Source organism: Cynocephalus volans, chromosome 4 (genome assembly GCF_027409185.1).
Source record: "Cynocephalus volans isolate mCynVol1 chromosome 4, mCynVol1.pri, whole genome shotgun sequence".
In the NCBI taxonomy this organism is placed as follows: domain Eukaryota; kingdom Metazoa; phylum Chordata; class Mammalia; order Dermoptera; family Cynocephalidae; genus Cynocephalus; species Cynocephalus volans.
This window is the reverse complement of record NC_084463.1, coordinates 79,341,860-79,361,594: the sequence shown is the minus strand read 5'-3', so window position 1 is coordinate 79,361,594 and position 19,735 is coordinate 79,341,860. Positions and strand designations below refer to the sequence as shown.

The 19,735-nt window shown below is 40.1% G+C and overlaps 1 protein-coding gene across 1 annotated transcript; it reads left to right on the top strand.

Moving 5' to 3' along the window:
• The first annotated feature begins 2,242 nt into the window (after window positions 1–2,242).
• On the top strand, window positions 2,243–4,136 carry FUT4 (fucosyltransferase 4). The gene is made up of 2 exons (XM_063094841.1): window positions 2,243–2,378; window positions 2,464–4,136. The coding sequence occupies exons 1-2, from the start codon at window positions 2,243–2,245 to the stop codon at window positions 4,134–4,136; spliced, it is 1,809 nt and encodes a 602-aa protein (XP_062950911.1).
• Window positions 4,137–19,735: the final 15,599 nt, after the last annotated feature.

Sequence of the window (19,735 nt, the reverse complement as noted above, 5' to 3'; positions counted from 1 at the left end):
AGTTTAACAAGAAGAATGCAGAGGTAAACCCTTGAAATATTTAAAATATCATGCAAATATTTCCAACTTTAACCAAAATTTCACTATGTACATTTTTCTGAACATACAAAATTCTTATTACCTATTCAGTGAAGGAAGAACTTGAGTGCATGAAGAGTAAAACCCTGAAGTAAACATAATAAATTCTCATATTGACCATCTATAACAATTTCTTTTAGGGCCAGCAAATTTTTGCACTTGGATAAAAAGAAAAGAGATTATTAACTTGTGTTAGGTTTATTTTTCCATCAAGGATTTAGCAAGGCAAAGAACAATAAATTGTGCATTGTTGTTGATCTTACACAGTTACTAATAATGTTTAACCAACAGTCCTTTCCATACTCATCTGTCGTTATATATAATTAAAATATTGCATCTGACAAAGGAAACAATGTTCATCTATTTGCATATAGATTAGTCTTTGCAAACACACCCGCTCACTTGTCTCTCACCATTTCCCAGTATGTACGTAATATTCGTAATATTGGGAGGGACTTTGAACTGCTTTTTTCTTTCTTCAAGGAAGAAAGATGAGAGTATACTTAGCAGGTAAATGTTCAATCACACCCTCGTGCTCAGTATCACCCCCCCCACACACACACACCAAGATAAGACTTAAGTAGACACAGTTTATGATCCTGAACTCTACCAAGATAAGTGAACACAGTGGAAATTGATGTTCATGAGATCTAAATCATTCTTCAGGTAAAAAGTCGGTTTAATTGGAACATGTGGAAGACTTAAGGCAATATTGGGAGTAGGGGAAGGAAACAAGCAAACAAGCAGTTTAACATTTACAAAATGCCTGCTTTCCATGTGTTGACACAATTTTAGGCTTTATCCGTGATGTCTTATTTAACTCATGTGGGAGAGAAATGTGCATGAATGTATAGATTACTGAATTGCATAAAAAGAAAAGCCCATATATTCTTTCCTTTATTTGGCTGAAAGAGGCCATTTGTGCATGCATCTAGAGCTTTTTCTTTTATTTAAAAATAAAGTGGAAAATCACTGAAATTTCTAATTTCACATTTTTCAAATAAAATTTTTGAATTTCTAATTTCTGTTTTTTAAAATAAAAAAACCCAGAAACTTTGTAAAAGGTTTCAGTGTGTAGTAGAAAGTGTCACTAGGTCGATGGACAAGCCGGAACACCTAACACTCTCCATCTAGCTCTCAAACGGCTGCTGTGGGTGGGTGGGCAGTGCCACCTGAAACCACTTACACAGAAGCTTTTACACTCTGTACTTGATTTTTAATGAAAAAGCTCAAAACAATAAACCCAACTGGCAAACCCGAGTTTATTTATTTATTTTTCTTTCTTTCTTTTTGGCAGCTGGCCTGTATGCAGATCTGAACCTTGACCCTGGTGTTATAACACTGCACTCTAACCAACTGAACACGCCAGCCCTTTCGTTTTTGTTTTTTTCAAGTTTACTTTTTGTACATATAACATCAAAAACACATGGAAGGCTGGCCTCATTTCCACCAATGTTTATTTCTCCCATAACATCCTGTAACATATCACAGTAGGCTGGGACCCCAATGATGCACAGATGTGATTTACTAAAAATTCTCTCAACTCTATCTCCTCTCCTTGGGTCAGAAGCCTCGCCCCTGGCCTATGTAGAATTCTGCTGAATAAAAATTGAATAACGTAAATGAAAATCCAACCCAGAAATTTAAAATCGAGCCGCCCTAGGGGAAAACTCCTTATGTGGCTGTAGTTGCAGATACCTCCCTTGGTGCCTAATTGATAAACCTGAAGAGGCCAGTGTGATACTTAGCCTTTATACCTTAAATTTGGGTGCTGTGCTATTTATCTTGGCCATCATTTTATAGTCCAAAGTACTCTGCATAACTTTCAAGAGTGCAGAAATTGTTTCTTCAGTGCTTAGTAAAATTAATAGTGATGTTCATTCATTCATCTCACTGAATAGGCAGTAAGTTCCTCATCTCACTGAATAGGCGACAAGGTCCTTGGAGACAAGGGCTTCAGGAGCCACATCTTTAACACTGATTTGTGAGTCTTTGGCCTCTTAGTACAAGGAATGCTATCAGCAGGCAGTCAGAAATAGCTGGTGGGGAGCGAAGGAAAAATCGTCTTTCTGTGGCTCAGAACACATTCTGTTCTCCATCCTCTTCTGGGGCGGTAGGCAAAAGGAATATCCTTGACTACTCACGTTGAAAACTGTTTCACAAAATGCTCCGGAGGCCGAGCCGCGGCGGGCTGACTCCACAGTGTGTAATCTCGGCGGGCCGGGAGGTCCTGGCGGGTAGCAGGGCGGTGCGGAAGGAAGAGGACTCGGATCCTCGGTCCGCCTTCTGCCCTTGCCTGCGCCTGCTCTAGCGCCGCAGCGGCTTTTGGAGGGACTCGAGCCCCCTGCCGCGCCCCGGGATGAACCCGGCCCTCACTCTGGAAAGCGAGGGTTCGGGCCACCGTGAGCGAGGGCCGGGGCGCAGCTAGGAGGCGGGCGCGAGCGCCAGGCAGGAGCGGTGGGCGTGCGCGGAGAGGCCGGGGACCCCCTGAGACGGGATCCAGCGTAGCGGATGAGGCGGGGAGGCCGGGAGACCAGGAGGGGGTGGGGAGTGGGCGGAGGCCTGGCCGCGCCGGAGGGGCTGGGGGCACTGTGGAGGGGGCGGCGCCCGGCTGGGCTGCCCGGCAGGCTCCCCTCCCCGTGGCCGCGCGCCCCGCCCGGGACTCGAGAGAAGGGGAGTCAGGCCCGCGGGCCTTTGGGTTCTGGGACCGCCCTTCCCGCTTCGGGGCCGGCGGGGAGCGGCAGCGACGGCTGCAGCTGCAGCGGCAGCATGAGAGCCGGTGTCGCTCCTCCACGCCTGCGGACGCGCGGCGAGCGGCGGCGGCTCTGCCAGCGCGCACCATGGGGGCGCCGAGGGGCCGGGCGGCGGGGCGCCGGCGCGGGCGGCGCCGAGGCCCGGGGATGCCGGGGACCGGCTTGGCGTTGGCGGCCGCCGGCCTGATGTGCACCGCGCTGGCCGCCTACGCCTTCTGGGGGCAGCTGCCGCCGCTGCCCTGGGCGTCCGCCGCCCCGCCGCAGCCGGTGAGCGTGCTGCTGTGGTGGGAGCCCTTCGGGGGGCGCGGCGGCGGCGCGAGGCCGCCCCCCGACTGCCGGCTGCGCTTCAACATCAGCGGCTGCCGCCTGCTCACCGACCGTGCGGCCTACGCAGAGGCTCAGGCCGTGCTGTTCCACCACCGCGACCTCATGAAGGGATCCACCGACTGGCCCCCGCCCTGGGGCGTCCGGATGCGCACAGCGGAGGAGCTGGAGCTGCGTGTGTTGGACGACGAGGAGGAAGCGGCGGCGACGGCGGCAGAAGCAGCTCTGGCGAACTCGGGCCCCAGACCCCCGGGCCAGCGCTGGGTGTGGATGAACTTCGAGTCGCCCTCCCACTCCCCGGGGCTGCGAAGCCTGGCAGGTAACCTCTTCAACTGGACGCTTTCCTACCGGGCCGACTCGGACATCTTCGTGCCTTATGGCTACCTCTATCCCAGGAGCCACCCCAGCGACCAGCCGCCAGGCCTGGTCCCACCGCTGTCCCGGAAACGGGGGCTGGTGGCCTGGGTGGTGAGCCACTGGAATGAGCGCCAGGCCCGGGTCCACTACTACTACCAGCTGAGCCAGTATGTGCCCGTGGATGTGTTTGGCCGGGGCGGGCCAGGGCGGCCTGTGCCCGACAGCGGGCTCCTGCACACAGTGGCCCGCTACAAGTTCTATCTGGCTTTCGAGAACTCGCAGCACCTGGATTATATCACAGAGAAGCTCTGGCGCAACGCGTTGCTGGCTGGGGCGGTGCCAGTGGTGCTGGGCCCAGAGCGTGCCAACTACGAGCGCTTCGTGCCCCGTGGAGCCTTCATTCACGTCGACGACTTCCCTAGTGCCTCCTCCCTGGCCGCCTACCTGCTCTTCCTCGACCGCCACCCCACCGTCTACCGCCGCTACTTCAACTGGCGCCGGAGCTATGCCGTGCACATCACCTCTTTCTGGGACGAACCTTGGTGCCGGGCCTGCCAGGCTGTGCAGATGGCTGGGGACCGGCCCAAGAGCATACGCAACTTGGCCCGCTGGTTTGAGCGGTAAAGCCATCCTCTCTGGATAGGACCCAGGCAGGCCAAGTTGTCAGGCTTTTGCTCCTCTACTGTGCATCTCCTTGACTGCTGAATCACGGGATTAAGTTCTCAAAATACCTGTTTTTGCTCTATGGGAAAAAGGTGATTTACCAATTAATAATATTCAGCGCAAAGACGGGGTGGGTAGGATCCCGGGGTTCTTGTGTTCTTTGCACAGTTAGCAGTTGGGCTCCCTCTGCTGTCAATGGGCATCAGTGTTCAGGGGTGAAGAAGGAGTCCCTTCTAAACCTTATAACCGGTGTAGAGGTGAAGGAATAGAATAAGCTACAACAAGCTGTTTCTCTAAATTTTCTCGTCTGCCACAGGCCAGATTTGTGACCTGTGCAGCCTCCATGTTTCATGCACACTGCTCCCCGACTCCCACTGCCGTGGACCAAGGTGAAGCAAAGCGCTGGTTTTAGGAAGAGCCTTGTTGCCGGACAGTGGGAGTACTGTGGTCACAAGTGCATCTTTTTCTTTTTGGGTTGGATCCCTCAAAGCTTCAGCGTCCAAAAAGCCATTGACTTCCTTAACAAGCACTGTTTGTTCCCCTGCCCTAGGAATGAAAAAAAGATGCTGGATTGTCTTTGGAGGAGAGTTAAGATGAATATATGGGTGTACCTCATTTTACACAAGAAATGTGTTCCTGAAAAGCTGTATTTAAATCAAATCCCAAAATCAGTGCTTTAGGGGACTTCAGTATTTAATGTAATCCTATGAAGAATCCCTTTACAATGTGAATAATCACCTCATAATTTATTTCTTCTGTCTTTATGTTTTTCTATAATTTTTTTGAAAAAGCATATTGAGGTTACAGATGTGAAAATAAAGCAGAAGCAACCTTCTCTCCTCTTCCCAGAAAACCAGCTTGTGTTTACAAACAGTAGAGAAGGAAGCCACAATGTCACGTTTCCTAAAATTATTTATTTCATTTGTTTTCTGGACCCAAAACTTAAACTGGAATGTCAGTCCTTCAGGAGTACTGACATTACTAATCTGTGTGCAGAACAGTGAAAGAGATTGCACTGTATTCTGGAGTCATGTAAAAGGAAAAAAAAGTTTCATGGTGTCTGTCAGTGGTAGTTTTTGTTTCTATCTGTCGATTTTTCTTTAAATGTTTAGATTCTAGGGAATGGAACTAAATTAGTGCCTACAATAACTTACTCTGTCTTTTGTTAAAGGCTAAATCTGCAGTTGCCCCTGGTACCAGCAGGCTCCTCTCCTAGTCTCCTAGTCCTCTCCATAGTAATCCAGCATATCTTCACATTTCTAGTGTCCTTGAGACTGTGCTATGGGACCAATCTTGAAAATATATGTGTTGACTTTACAAGTTGTTGAATGAGCAATGTATTCAACAGGTGTCACTATGTGCCTACTCTGTGCCAAACACTCCAGAAAAGATACACAAATGTTTAAGACAAGATACTTCTCTTTAGGGCTCTTACAGTTTACCACGGTCAAAAAATAAATAGTGACTTTGTTAAAATAATTGGCAAACCTATTTGATTAATGTGGCATTCTTAGTGGTACGGACATAAATCAATGATCAGAAAGCCATTTGATTTAAAGCCTGAAATAATGGGACTTTTCCCCTCTACTTATTATAATGAGGACACTCAGTGACTAATTATTATGGGTAAGGTCCAAGATTAATTAGTTTTATACAGAGTTCTTCTGTCAACAGTAATTTTGCGTTTGATTAGTACAGATAGCTTAGTCATAAAGTAAGTTTTACCTCTATGTGTTTTTGTTGTAGACACACTTGAACTCATTTAAATCTAGGAGCTAGAATTCTCTCTTTTCCTTGAAAGGAGAAATTAAAAGCTATAGATGAAATTTCCTCATTAAAATATTATGGTGTGGCTGGGCCGGTCCATGGCTCACTTGGGAGAGTGTGGTGCTGATAACACCAAAGCCATGGGTTCAGATCCATATATAGGGATGGCCGGTTAGCTCACTTAGGAGAGTTGTGGTGCTTACAACACCAAGTCAAGGGTTAAGATCCCCTTACTGGTCATCTTTAAAAAAAGAAAAAAAAAATAATAATAATAAATATATATATATATATTATAGTGTGGGCAGAATTACAACGACAAAGTATCAGCCATCCAATAAAGATAAAAGTTCTATTCTTAAAATGAGTATTTATGAGATATTGGCCAGTGACCATGCTTTTATTGGGAATCTACATGGGGCAATCTGAGAGAGTTTAAGTTTTGAAGGAAATCTGTCTTAGATTTGCATTCCAGCTGTGTAATCTTGGACAAATTAATAATAATCCTCAGCCTCAGCTTCCTCATCTATAAAAAGAAGGAGGAAAATACTTCACAGGTCATTGTGAGCATTTCAAGAAATAAGATAAATGAAGGTGCCTAACACATAGCAGGCACTCGATGATGATATATATATATATATATATATATCAAATCCTTCCTTCCTTGCAGTGATTTCAGGATGCCTCTATATCCCTTTATATGTCTAACATTAAATCTTGAGATATGTTACAGAATAAATCTGAAATAAAAAGATAAAAAGGAAGATGCCTCCTATCATATATTTTAAATGAGTCCCTAGAACTAAGTCATATTTTAAGAATCATTACCATTTAGATTAAGCTTGAATTTGCAGTCTAGGAAGGAGCACCTATGCTTTCTGTGAAAATAAATTTGTTTTTGTTTTGGTAAAGCTATGTAGTTAAATTAGTATCTTAATTTACCAATGTTTTTTTAATATTAAGTCCATTTAAAACTAACCATATATTTATGAATATTTAGCATAGGAAGGTGTAATTACAGTTTTATTCATGTGCAAGGTTTTAGTATGGAATAAAATATATTTTTAGGCTGATCTCATCAAAGAGCAAGAGAAATGTGGTAGTTATTCATTTTATGATATTTCTCATATTCTAAATTGAATGCGTTCAAATATAACATACCTTAATATAAAAATGCATATAAATGCATCGTATATATTTCAAAATGTACTTCCTGTGATTGTCATGCCCTCCTTTAAGGCTTAAACTTTTCTTTCAAATTTATTACAAGTTTAATATTTTTAGCACCTGGTGACTAATTACATGAGTGCACCTAGAATGATATTTACATCGGAAGACAGTCTGACTTCCTTTCAATATTCACACGTTCTTTCCAGTTTCCAATCCTTTTCCTGGCAGTAATTTAGGAGAAACAGGGTAGGGTGGCTTCAGTTTGGAGTCAGAACCTGGGTATGTGGCTCTCTACTTTCTGCTCCTGTGGCCTTGATTAGGGAGGTTACTTAAACTCTGAGTTTTAGCTTCCTGCCTTATAATGCATGAATAGCCCTGCAAGACAATGATTAAATGTGATGACATATGACAAGATGCATTGTACATTGTAAATTGCTATATGGTTATAGGATTTTCTAAGTTTTCAAGGCTCTAAACCAGGAGTGAGCACACTTTTTCTGTAAAGGGCCGGAAAATAAATATTCAGGCTTTGCAGGCCATACAGTCTCTGTTGCCACTACTCAGCTCTGCTGTTGGAGTGCAAAAGCAGCCACAGACAGCACATAAACAAATGGGTGGCTGGATTTGACCCACGGGCTATAGTTTGCCAACTCTTCTCTAGACTTTTAGAGATGTATGGAGTTTGGGATACTACTTGATAGGGGGTTCTTAGAAGGATTTAAGAATTGGAATTTAAGAATTCTTAATTCTGGAGGCAGTTATTCCTGGATCCCTAGACCAGCTTTGCAACATTTCCTAATTGTATAATCTTGAGCAAATTATTTAAGCTTTCTGTGTTTAGAGTCTCGTCTTTAATTAAAGGTAATCATATATAATTTATGTAGGTATTGAGAGGATTAGATAAGACACTTAAATTACTCATGTAGTGCCTGGTATGTAGGAAGCACCTGGAAAATGTTAGCTGTGATTATCATCAGTCCGTTTTACAGAGGAAGGAGCCAAGGCTCAGATCCACTGAAGGACTTGCCTAAGGTTACAGTAGTAGTGGCAGAACCAGCCTTGCTTGTGCAAGTCACAACCCCTTTGAGTCTCTGTCACTTGAGCTGCAAAATGAGAGGGTTGTACAAAAATCATTTCTTGGTACCTTCTAGTACCACTTGCTATCATTCTACTAACTGGCTCTCTAGGGCTTAAAGAGTTAATTCACCTCCCAACGTGCCTTCCTTAGGGGCTGGAAATGACTTAATATATAGGAGTAGGAAACTGGCTGAAAACCAGGCACCAGAAAGGGGGTCACCCTTTGGCTTTAAATATATATATATGTACGTGTGTGTGTGTGTGTGTGTGTGTATATATATATATATATATATATATCTGTATCTGTACTGTATATGTATATTTAAAGCTTCACATGTGCCAGATATCAGGGAAAGGAGCCTAGTCCTTGGTAATTATTTTGGTGAATAATTGCATTGAATATGTTTCAAGTCATTCCTGGATGTATCTCAGGGACTTTTATGGTACACGTTCTTTTTATAAGTCAAATATTTATGTACACATGTTCAGACTATTTTTAACAAAATGATTAAAATAATGAGATGGAAAATGACTCCTTGTTTGTAATGTATATCCCTCATTCACTATGTGTTCTACCATGACCCACACACATGAGATTATTCCTCAGTTAGTGTAAGAACCCAAATGCCCCAAGGGATCACACCCTGATCACATAAGTCCTTCTCGGCCACACCCCATCATGGCGCTGGTTGCCCTTCTCTTCCGTACTCTCCTTCCCGCCGGCACGAATCGCACACCAATCAGCTCACCCCAAGCCCCATGCGGTATGCTAAGTAGGGATTGTATTTTAAGCCAATCAGCCTTCCCTAAAAGCCCTATATATATATGTGTGTGTGCCGCCTAATAAACAGGCTCTCTCTGGTGGATCGTCAACTGGTGTCGACTCGTCCTTTCAGTTAGGGAAAGTTTCTACAAGTTCAGTAGTTCTAGATTGATAACTGAAATGTGATGGCGTTGTCTCCTCTGAGTTGCATTAGGTCCAATTCAGCTTGTCCTCTTGCCTTTCTTGCCAGGCCTCTTTACTTTGACCTGGTGGCTCATCTCCAGGGCGTAAGTAGTATGCTCCTTTCCCTCAGTCAAGTTTGTTGTACTGCTTGCCCCGATGCAGTCCACATACTGTATGTGGCTCCTGTTCACTAAATTAAATAATGCCATTTGGAATAAGGACTGGGAACACAATGGTGAGCAGAGAACAGAGGAGGTAAGCTTTCTTCTTAACAGGTGGTGATTGAATTATTGACAGGAAAATATTAAGTTGGAAGAAACACTGAATATTTTCTCTTCTTTCCTACCTGCCATCCTCTAACACAGGCACACACACTGACATGCTCATTTAAGTACAGACTTTCAAAAATGATGTTGGCCAGTTGAGGGTAGGAGTGGAACTGGCTAGAAAAGAGTATTCAACAATGAATGAGAAAAAGGAAAGTACATTATAAAATAGAGAGGTGGTGAATACAGATGGGGAGTGAAGAGGAAAAAAGAAAAAGGAAAGACATTGGGGTATATGAGTACAAAGTGTTTGAAGAGAAGGTGAGAAGATCAGATAGAAGAAAGGGAGTGGAAAGCGGACAGAAACAGGAAAGATAAGGGTTGAAAGAAAACAAAAGAGGTAGCATAGAAGAGGAATATGTAAAGAGAATAAGGAAATCGTTTAAAATCCAGGATTCAGTGCCTCTCTGCTGAAAAGAAACCTTTGTTCCAGTTTGAAATGCATCATCTGTTTGGCAAATGTGGGGTGAAGTCAGGAAGTCTGAACTCACAGGGAAAGGCAGCAACTTGACAAGGAAGAAACTAACCTTTCAGTAGAAATAAAAGACTGTCCATTGGTTCATTGCAACAGAGTCTTCAACTATTATGAAGCTGCTTTTTTCATCTTGGGAAAATCACATTCATTGTAGTGTTTTTCACTCCTTGGTCAGCATACCTCATCTGTACTCAATATCTACTTTTAAAGAAGTCTATTTTTTTATATAGCCATAAGCACCAATTTACTCTTTAAAAAAAAGACAAAAATATGTAAAGGATGTAGTACACTTAATGTATTTATTAGTTTCCTGTAGAAATTTATTATAAGACTATTTCAGGTAAGTTTTAAAGAATTGGATTTTTATGACATTCATTTTCAGATCTTTGAATAATGTTTTTAAAAGTTACTGAATTTCACCTAATGTGCTAAAAAAAAATGCCTTATTAAACCGTGAGAGGTAAGTATCTTATTCGGAATTATTTTTAAAAGGGGGAGAAATGGGACTATTCAACAACATTTAACAAACATTTTTTGAGTGCCTTCTAAGTGCAGGCACTGTGCTAGGACTTGGGATGTAAATAGAACTAAGGCAAAGGTTCTGTACTTAAAAAGTGTATGTTTTAGTTGGGGAAACAGACATGTTGACAAATAATCCCAACACATGGTAAGTGTTATAATATAAGCATGTCATAGGAAGAACGTATTAGATCATATGTAGAATCACAGAATTTAAACAAACTTAGTACGAGCCTCAGAGTTGTCAGAGGATTACATTTGAGGAATGAACTTCATTACAGACTAAGTCTTCTTGATGTTATTTCTGAAAAATACAAGTGCTGTAGTTTCTGGTCTCAAAACTTTACCTGATTGTTTTCACTAATACTCGTGTTAAAAATAAATGTCATTATTAAACCTCATCTTCAAAATGACTAATCTCTGTAGGGATTTTGCTCTCATAGCAACTAGGAACACCTGCCGTTATTCTGTGACTTTTCTCATTTTCATAATGCTAAGTAAATATTTTAGAAATATCTATTCCATTAACTGAAACATTCTGAAATACACTTAAACACAGCCATCTTGGTGATCAAACAGTAATACCTTTAGATAACTTTAGATACTTTGAGTTTATCACGCTTTGGGGGACAGAACAAATTTGTGGCTTTTAAATAAGAATTCTTTGCCAGAAGTTGTAATTCACTAGTATTTGTTATTTATTAAGCTCCTGCTATATGCAGGATGCTTTACACATATATTGTTTTCTATTTTTTAACCATTCAATTAAAGGCACTGTGGTAGGCAGCCAAGATGACTCCCATCGGTCCCTGCCTCCTGGTATACATGTCCTCCTGTCATCTTTTCCCCTAGAGTTTGGTTTGATTTAGTGATTCACTTCTAAAGAATAGAATATGGGAGGAGTAAAAGGCTGAGACTTCTGAGATTAAGTTATAAAAAGACAGGCGTCCTTTGTAGGGGCCCTTTCTCACTCTAGCTTGCTCACTCTGAAAGAAGCCAATGACATGATGTGAACTGCTCTGTGGTAGAAAACTGAGGGAGGCCTCTGAGGCCCTCAGTTCAATAGCTTGCTAAGAACAGAGTCCTGTCAGCCACGAGTGAGCTTGTAAGTGATTCTCCCCAAGTTGAGGCTTCAGATGAGATCCCAGGCTTGGCTGACATCTTAACTGGAACCTCATGAGAGACCCTGGGCCAGAGGCCCCTACCTGAGTACCCTGGATTCCTGACCCATGTGGTCTGAGAGATAAAAAATGTTTATTGCTTAAGGGTTTGTTTGGGGGTATTTGTTATGCAGCAGTAGATAATGAATGGGAGTTTTATTCCTGTTTTTAGGATAAGAAAACTGAGATTCAAACAAGTTAATTATGTATATTCATGCAGATGATAACTGAGCCAGGGTTTTAACATGTGTCCTTTTGACTCAAAAGTCTGTGCTCTTTCATCATAGTACTCTGTCTTTTTTTCAGTTTACATTTGCAATAATAGTGATATATGATATATGCCATGGTATCCCAGTTTACATCAGTTTCACTGACCTTTAGCTGCTTATAGGGACAATTTTCTTAACTACTCTGAATTTGAGTTTTTTCATCTATAAAATATGGAGGCACGTATCTAGCACTGGCTTACCAGGAGGCTTGCTGGGACCAAGGTGTCTGGACATTTGGAATGAAGCAGGAGACAGGACTGGGAAGGGCTTATACAAGGTGGGCTGACTCACTAGAGGCAATGCCTTTGGGTGGTTGCCCACAGCTTTTATGGTATCTACAAGAGTCCAGAAGCCTTATGGTGAGGGCGAGTATCAAATTAACAAGTTGTGATCTTGTGGGATAAGTACAAGAGCTCCAGGTAGATAGGACTTGGGGCCAGGTGGGTAGCCAGTCTTTGTGGTTTGGAGCCTGATCACAGTCACTGGCCAGGAGCACAGGAAATGGGGTCCTGTCTGTAGGAGAAAGAAGTTGGCAAGAGCTAGAGAAGATTCTGGGTCTTCTCCTGAGCAGAGCTGGGGAAGGAGAGACTGGAAAACAAGTGTTCTTCTCTGGGAGTCACTCTAGTGCCAAGTTCCTCATTATTTCACTAGTTTTCTAGTTCTCTGCATTTTCACTGATGGAAGGACAGGGAATACTGGTAACCTGAAGAAATAGTGCTGGCTCTAGAGTGACAAGGAGTCAAGCACATTGACTTCAGTCCCCATTTATTGCAGCCATAGTCCTGGATTTCCTCACATGCCCCCAATTTATAATATTTTGTAATGTATGCATACTTATCCATATTTCCCAATTTTAGGTTTGAAAATACGGTACTATAACATTAGAAGACAGCTTCCCTGTTCACAGATTGGTGATTGAAGGTTTAGGCCATCTGGCTTGGATGACCCAACCCAATCTGGACAAAGTCTTTTTGGCTGTGAATGAATGGGAAGGGGAGATGTGTGGGTGTCGTGGTACGGGGCGGTGATCAGGAAGATGCGCTGAGCTGCCCACTGGGGGCTTCTGATTATTTCTTTGCTTAGAGAACCAGAAGCTTAGTGATTGAAAAAGGGTTTGCTCAGGAAACACTCTCTTGGATTCAATCTGAAAAATTGAAGAACACTTAAAAAAAATTTTTTTTTTAAAAAGGTTAACAAAGGAATATGGTACCTATCTACAGCTTTTTGATTTAAGTGTTATTGGTGTAGTATGAATGTATGAATTACCCCTTACGTGGGCTTCTCTACAACACTAGAATATATTTATCTCCTCTAAAAAAATCACCAATTTCCTTTCTTATTACAGAGTTCTTACTCTGGAATTATGTTTATATCTAAGCATCTTTGTTTCAGAATTATGTTTCTCTTATTAGGTTTATATTACTTAAACTACAGGCTAACAGAAATAAATAGAAGTTATGATAAAATTTGATAGTCATTCCAATTTCCAGAACTCAAAATTATTACAGAGGTTTTCAATACTATTTTAATAATAATAGCCTGACAATTGCTTGATTTTCTTTTCATACCCCATTATGTGCAAATTTATAGTTATTTATATTACTTGAATTATATATTACACCAACTTATTACATTGAAAAGATATTTGGAAGAAAATATCGTTATGCCAAAAGTACATTAAAAGTACTTTTTAATTTTTAGGTTGCTCTCTTACGTGTACTAATTTATTAATTTTTCTTTCATCATCTAAGCCTAGTCCTGTCCCCAGCTAATTATCCAAGTACATTGTGTCCTCCTCCTCCCCTCTCCTCATTCCTGTACTTCTTTCTTTCCCTCAGTGCGGAGTAGATATAATTGTAGCTACACCTTAGGAAGAATTGTAGTTATATCTTGTTTTTTTAAATACTTGTTGAGAGTGGGATTAAATCTGGGCCTATAAAACCATTATCAGCGTGGAACAGTGTAAAGTACTTTGACCCATCTGATTTGCCTGGTCATCTTGATATTGTGTAAGTGATGGGACTAGTATTTCCAGAATGGTGCTGCCGTAGAGGTGATCTGTGGCCAGTGAATGCCCAAATATGTGAATCCCCTCCAACCTGGTATGTATTATCTCCTACAGCTATTGTAATCTAACTCATCCGTGTAAATTTCATATCTGAAAACAGGGAGTGGTAGTGGGATAACTGTAAATCCAAACCAGTCAATCAGATTGATTGATGCAGAAGGATCACAGGGACACAAGTTTATAGTTCCTAGAGTATTTTTTACATACTTGTTTTATAGCTTTTATTTATCTATCCATCCATAATCCACCCATTCACATCTATCCAAGAATCCATCCAGCCATTCATTTACTCCATGTATATTTATACATGATAGGCACTTTGCTAGACTCTGGGGACACAGAGGTGAAAAACATAGTCCCTGCCCTCAAGGAGATCATAGTGTAGAAGCAGACACAGACAAATGAAGTGACAGTTTTCAAATGGCTGGAGAAGAGTCATGGTAGGGGACTGTAACGAGTGTATGGGAGCTCAATGAGGGTATCTAATTCAGCTTGGGTGCTGAGGGTGAGTGGAAATTAGGGAAAGTGTCCTGATCTGGAAGGGATGTTTGGATGAGTCTTTAAATACGAAGAGGAGTTGCCAGTACACTTTAGAGCTGAGAGTAAGAGATACGTATTTGGGAGGAACTAGCATGGGCAAGAGCTAGTTTTTTCATAAGTGAGAGAGAATATGGTAGGTTAGAGGAACTGCTTGTAATTCTGGACTAGAAAACAGGGTGGGATGAGGCAGGAATGAGAGGTTGGGAGAGGACAAGAGGATCCTGGGGAGGAAAGCAAGGTTTGATCATAAAGAGCGTTGTAAACTAACCTAAGAACTATGGGTTTTTTCCCTAAAAGTGAGGGGTAACCACTGAGGGATTCCGTTTGCGTTGCTCAGAATAAACACCAAAGAGGAGAGATAGTCTTTGCCATGCTTCTTCTCTTTACAGATTTTTGAGCAGGCAGCCGTCCTAGGTGTTAGGTTAACCATGTCCCATTTGCTTGTCAGGAGCCCAATAAATTTAGTTAGTTCAATTAATTCACTTTGCTGACTCTGGTGGTGTAACACTGCCATGCCACTGCAGGATCTAGGAAACAGGGCTTGTGATCAAGTTCTATCATTCCAAAAATTTTCTTATGCCTCTTCAGACACAGCTTCTCCCACCACCCCAGCTCCTGACAACCACTGATCCATTTTCTATTGTTATGGCTTTTTCTAAAATGTCATATAAATGAAACCAAGCAGTATGCAGCTTTCAATCTGGCTTCTTTCACTTAACATCGTGCATTTGAGGCTTCTCCATATTATTGAATGTATCAATAGTTCTTTCCTTTTTACTGCTGAATGGTATTTCATTAAATCTTTATATATTGTGTACGCAAGTTCTTTATCAGATATGTGTTTTGCAAATATTTTAGCCATTATGTTGTTTGTCTTTTGATCCTTTTTACACAGAGCATAAGTTTTTAATTTTGATTATGTCAGATTTACCAATATTTTATTTTGGTTTTGATTATGCTTTTGGAATTGTATGTAAAATTCATCTCCACACCCAAGGTCATGACGATTTTCTTCTAAGTTATTTTCTTGATATTGTCTTTCTCTTTTTATTCTCTTTGACTTTTGAAAAACAGAAATTTTAAATTTTGATGAAGTCCAGTTTATCAAGGTTTTTCTTTTATGCTTTTGGTGCTGTAGCTAAGAAATCTTGCATAATCTTTGCAGAGTACACTTTTACTTACCTACATTGTCCATGTTGCTTATTACCTTTTTTTTTATGGCCTGTCTGTTTGCTATTTTTTTCTTTTTTTCTTTTTAAACTGGAATATAAGGTATATGTCAGTGATTTTTTTTTTTTTTTTATAACATTGACTGTTCTTCCTTCAAACTCTGAACAGGTCACTAAGCATTTTCTGCTATGTTTTCTTCTACAAATTGCATAGCTTTAGATTTTATATTTAGGTCTAAAATCCTATGGTTTTGAATTAATTTTTATATATAACGTGAGGTTCATTTTTTGCATTTGGCTATAATTGTTCCAGCACCATTTGTTGAAAAGACTACCCTTTCTCCAGTGAATTGTCTTTGCACCTTTATCTAAAATCAATTGACCATACATCTAGTTCTGGACTCTCTATTTTATTCCTTTGATCTATGTTTTTATGCCTTTGCCAATACCACACTGTTTTACTCACTGTGGCCTTATACCATAATAAGTCTTGGATCAGGCAGTATGGAAAAAACGTCTCCCAGCTTTTTTCTTATTTGTCAAAATGGTTTGGCTATTCTAGTCCTTTGCCTTTTCATATAAATTTTAGTATCAGCATATCAATATCTACTAAAAAGTTTGCTGGAGGTTTAGATTGGAATTACACTGAGGCTGTAGATCAATTTGGGGAGAATGGACATCTTTATTGTGAGTTTTCCAGTTCTTGAGTACAGTATATATTTCCATTTCTTTACTTTAATTTCTTTCATTATTGTTTTGTTCTTTTCAGCATACAGATTCTATGCATATTTTGTTGGGTTTGTGCCTAACTATTTCATGGTTTTGGGTGCTATTGTAAATGGTAATGATTTTTAAATTTCAATTTGCAATTACTCATTGCTTTATCTAGAAATACCATTGATTTCTGTATATAGACCTTGTATCCTGTGACATTGCTAAACTTGCTTATTAGTTCTAATAGCTTTTTTGGTAGTTTTTTTGGCATTTTCCACATAGGCATGTCATTTGCATATAGAGTTAGATTTATTTCTTACTTTATGCTTTTTATGTCTTTTTCTTTCCTCATTGCAGGACATCCGGTACCATGTTGAGTGGGAGTGGACATTCTCATCTCGTTCCAGATGCTGGAAAAAAAGCAGTCAGTCTTTTGCTATTAAATACGATGTTAGCTGTGGGTTTTTTGTAGATGCCTTTTGTAAGGGCAAGGAAGTTACCTTCTATTGTGAGTTTACTGAGAGTTTTTATCATGAATGTATGCTGAATTTTGTCAAGTGCTTATTTGCATGTATTGAGATGATCATAAGGTTTTCTTCTTTAGACTGTTGATATGGTGAGTTACATTGATTCATTTTTAAATGTTAAACCAGCCTGCATTCCCAACATAAAACTCAGTAAGTAATTGCTATAGTCTGCATGTTTATGTCTTCCCAAAATTTATATATTGAAACCTAATTTCCAAGCTGTTGGTACTAAGAGCCTTTGGGAGGTGATTAGATCATGAGGACCTAATGAATGGGATTAGTGCTCATGAATGAGATTAGTGCTCTTATAAAAGAGGCTGAAGGAACTTGTTTGCTCCTTCTGTGAGGACACCTAGCAGTCTCCATCTATGAGGAATGGGGCCATCACCAGACACCAAGTCTACTGGGCCTTCATCTTGGGCTTCCCACTTCCAGAACTGGTAACAATAAATTCTATTGTTTATAAATTACCCAGTCTAATGTGTCCCGTTGTAGCAGCATGAATGGACTAAAACAGTAATCAGTTATTATCCTTGTTATATATTGCTAGATTCAGTTTGCTAATATTTTGTTGAGGATTTTTGCATCTATATTCATGAGAAATATTGGTCTGTAGTTTTAAAAGTTTTGTTCTTGTAATGTGTTTGCCTGGTTTTGGTCAAGCTGGTTTCCTACAATGATTTGAGAGACATTCCCTCCTTTCCTATAATAATACTAATTCTAGTATTATTTCTTCCTTAAATGTTTGGTAGAACTTATTACATCAGAGCAGAGTTCACTTTTATCTACCCATATTGTCCACTTTGCTTATTGCCTTTCTTTCTTCCCTTAGTTCTTCTTTTTTTTAATGGCCTGCCTGTTTGATTTTTTTTCTTTCTTTTTTAAAAACTGAAACATAAGATATATGTCAGTGATTTTTAAAATAATATTAACTATTCTTCCTTCAACCTCTGAGCTTAAATTTAAAGAGTTATATGAGAAATTCAATGTGCCTAAGGGAGAGTTCAGTTATTTAAGTTTATCCCTTGAACTGTGCCACTTAACCTTATTCTCTCAGGTTTTTAATGTCCTAAGAAATAAGAGGAAATTATTATTTTATTGTTGCCTTTAGTTGTTATGGCCACATTCTTCTGCTCCTTTGTTATTTAAAGAAATACTATCCTTTTACTAAATGTACCGGAAAGGAAATGATTCAGTATCCTCTCAATCAGGAGACTGAAATTGCCAATGTGCCAACAACTTTGGGTGCTGCTGTACTAGATTTTAAGTCAGTACTACTCTTTTAGATCAGCATACTTAGGAAGCCTGGAGTTGATTGCCCCGCACAAATAAACAGGCAAGTCATTTTGCATGAAATAATGTTATTCATTTATGGAGAAGGATTGGTGTGATATCAAGGTGATTAGTTCATAAGAGAACAGGCAGCTTTGCTCTGATTCTCATTCTGTAAAGCAAATCAGTGAGATAGACTACAAAGTACCTCTTTATTTCACCTTGGCCATGTATCTATTTGAGTTTTCAGAGCATGATAAACATTTGCCTGAAATATTTGCTGGGTTTTTTAATGAGCATGTATTTCTCATGTTTCATACATAAACAGAAAATCCTCAGCAATTTGGATGCCATTTTAAAAGTTTCTAATAAAAAGTCCATTTTCTCCTTTTTTAAAAATACTTTTTCTATAGTATATTTATTCTTTCCTCAAGACTTAACAGATAAACTCCACTTGGAGCCAAAAGAAATGAATGACTTTATTTATTATATCTACCTTGCTTTATTTGGAAGCACTTTATTTTGCTAGCATTCCTCTAGCATAACCAATAAAGTACTAAACTTATTATTCATTGTGTTATAACAAATTAATCTAAAGTATTGTGTAGCATTTTTAGAAATTAGTCATACTCGTGGTACATCTACACAATGGAATACTACTCAGCTATAAAAACGAATGAAATACTGCCATTTGCAACAACATGGATGGACCTTGAGAGAATTATATTAAGTGAAACAAGTCAGGCACAGAAAGAGAAATACCACATGTTCTCACTTATTGGAGGGAGCTAAAAATTAATATATAAATTCACACACACACATACACACACACACACACACACACACACAAACCGGGGGGGGGGGAAGAAGATATAACAACCACAATTATTTGAAGTTGATACAACAAGCAAACAGAAAGGACATTGTTGGGGGGGAGGGGGGAGGGAGAAGGGAGGGAGGTTTTGGTGATGGGGAGCAATAATCAGCTACAATGTATATCGACAAAATAAAATTAAAAAAAAAAAGAAATTAGTCATACTCTACTCGGTTTCTTCTTTAAAGATTTGTTAAGGTTCTTCATTGTCCAGTAATTCTATACATATGTGGCATATACCATAAACCATAATTATTTAGTCATCAACTTTGGCAACCCTGTCATTCTGCTTGAAATTCCGTTTGCATTCTCTTAAGATTATGGGTGTAATATTTCACTTCATTTATTAAATATAACTGTCTGGGACTTAGACTATAGGCAGTGAGCAAATTGAACTAAGGAAGAAAGATTCAAATATATTTCTGTGTATCATAATGCATGACAGTAAACAATTTGTCTTACTTTAACTATTGTTGTCTCTCAGTATTCTCCAGGGATTAGTTCCAAGACCCCTGTGGATACCAAAGTACTCAGATGCTCAAATCCCTCAAATAAAATGGAATAGTATTTGCATATCCTACACACATCCTCCCATGTACTTTAAATCATTTCTAGATTAGTTATATAACTAATAAAATGTAAATGCTATGCAAATAATTGTTATACTGTAATGTTATTTTATTTGTATTA

Excerpts from the sequence above, each read along its gene's own strand:
- FUT4 (XM_063094841.1), top strand. The coding sequence starts at position 2,243 with ATGCTCCGGAGGCCGAGCCGCGGCGGGCTGACTCCACAGTGTGTAATC. Across the intron at positions 2,379-2,463 it reads CGCCTTCTGCCCTTGCCTGC|CGAGGGTTCGGGCCACCGTG; the intron begins GCCTGCTCTAGC and ends CACTCTGGAAAG.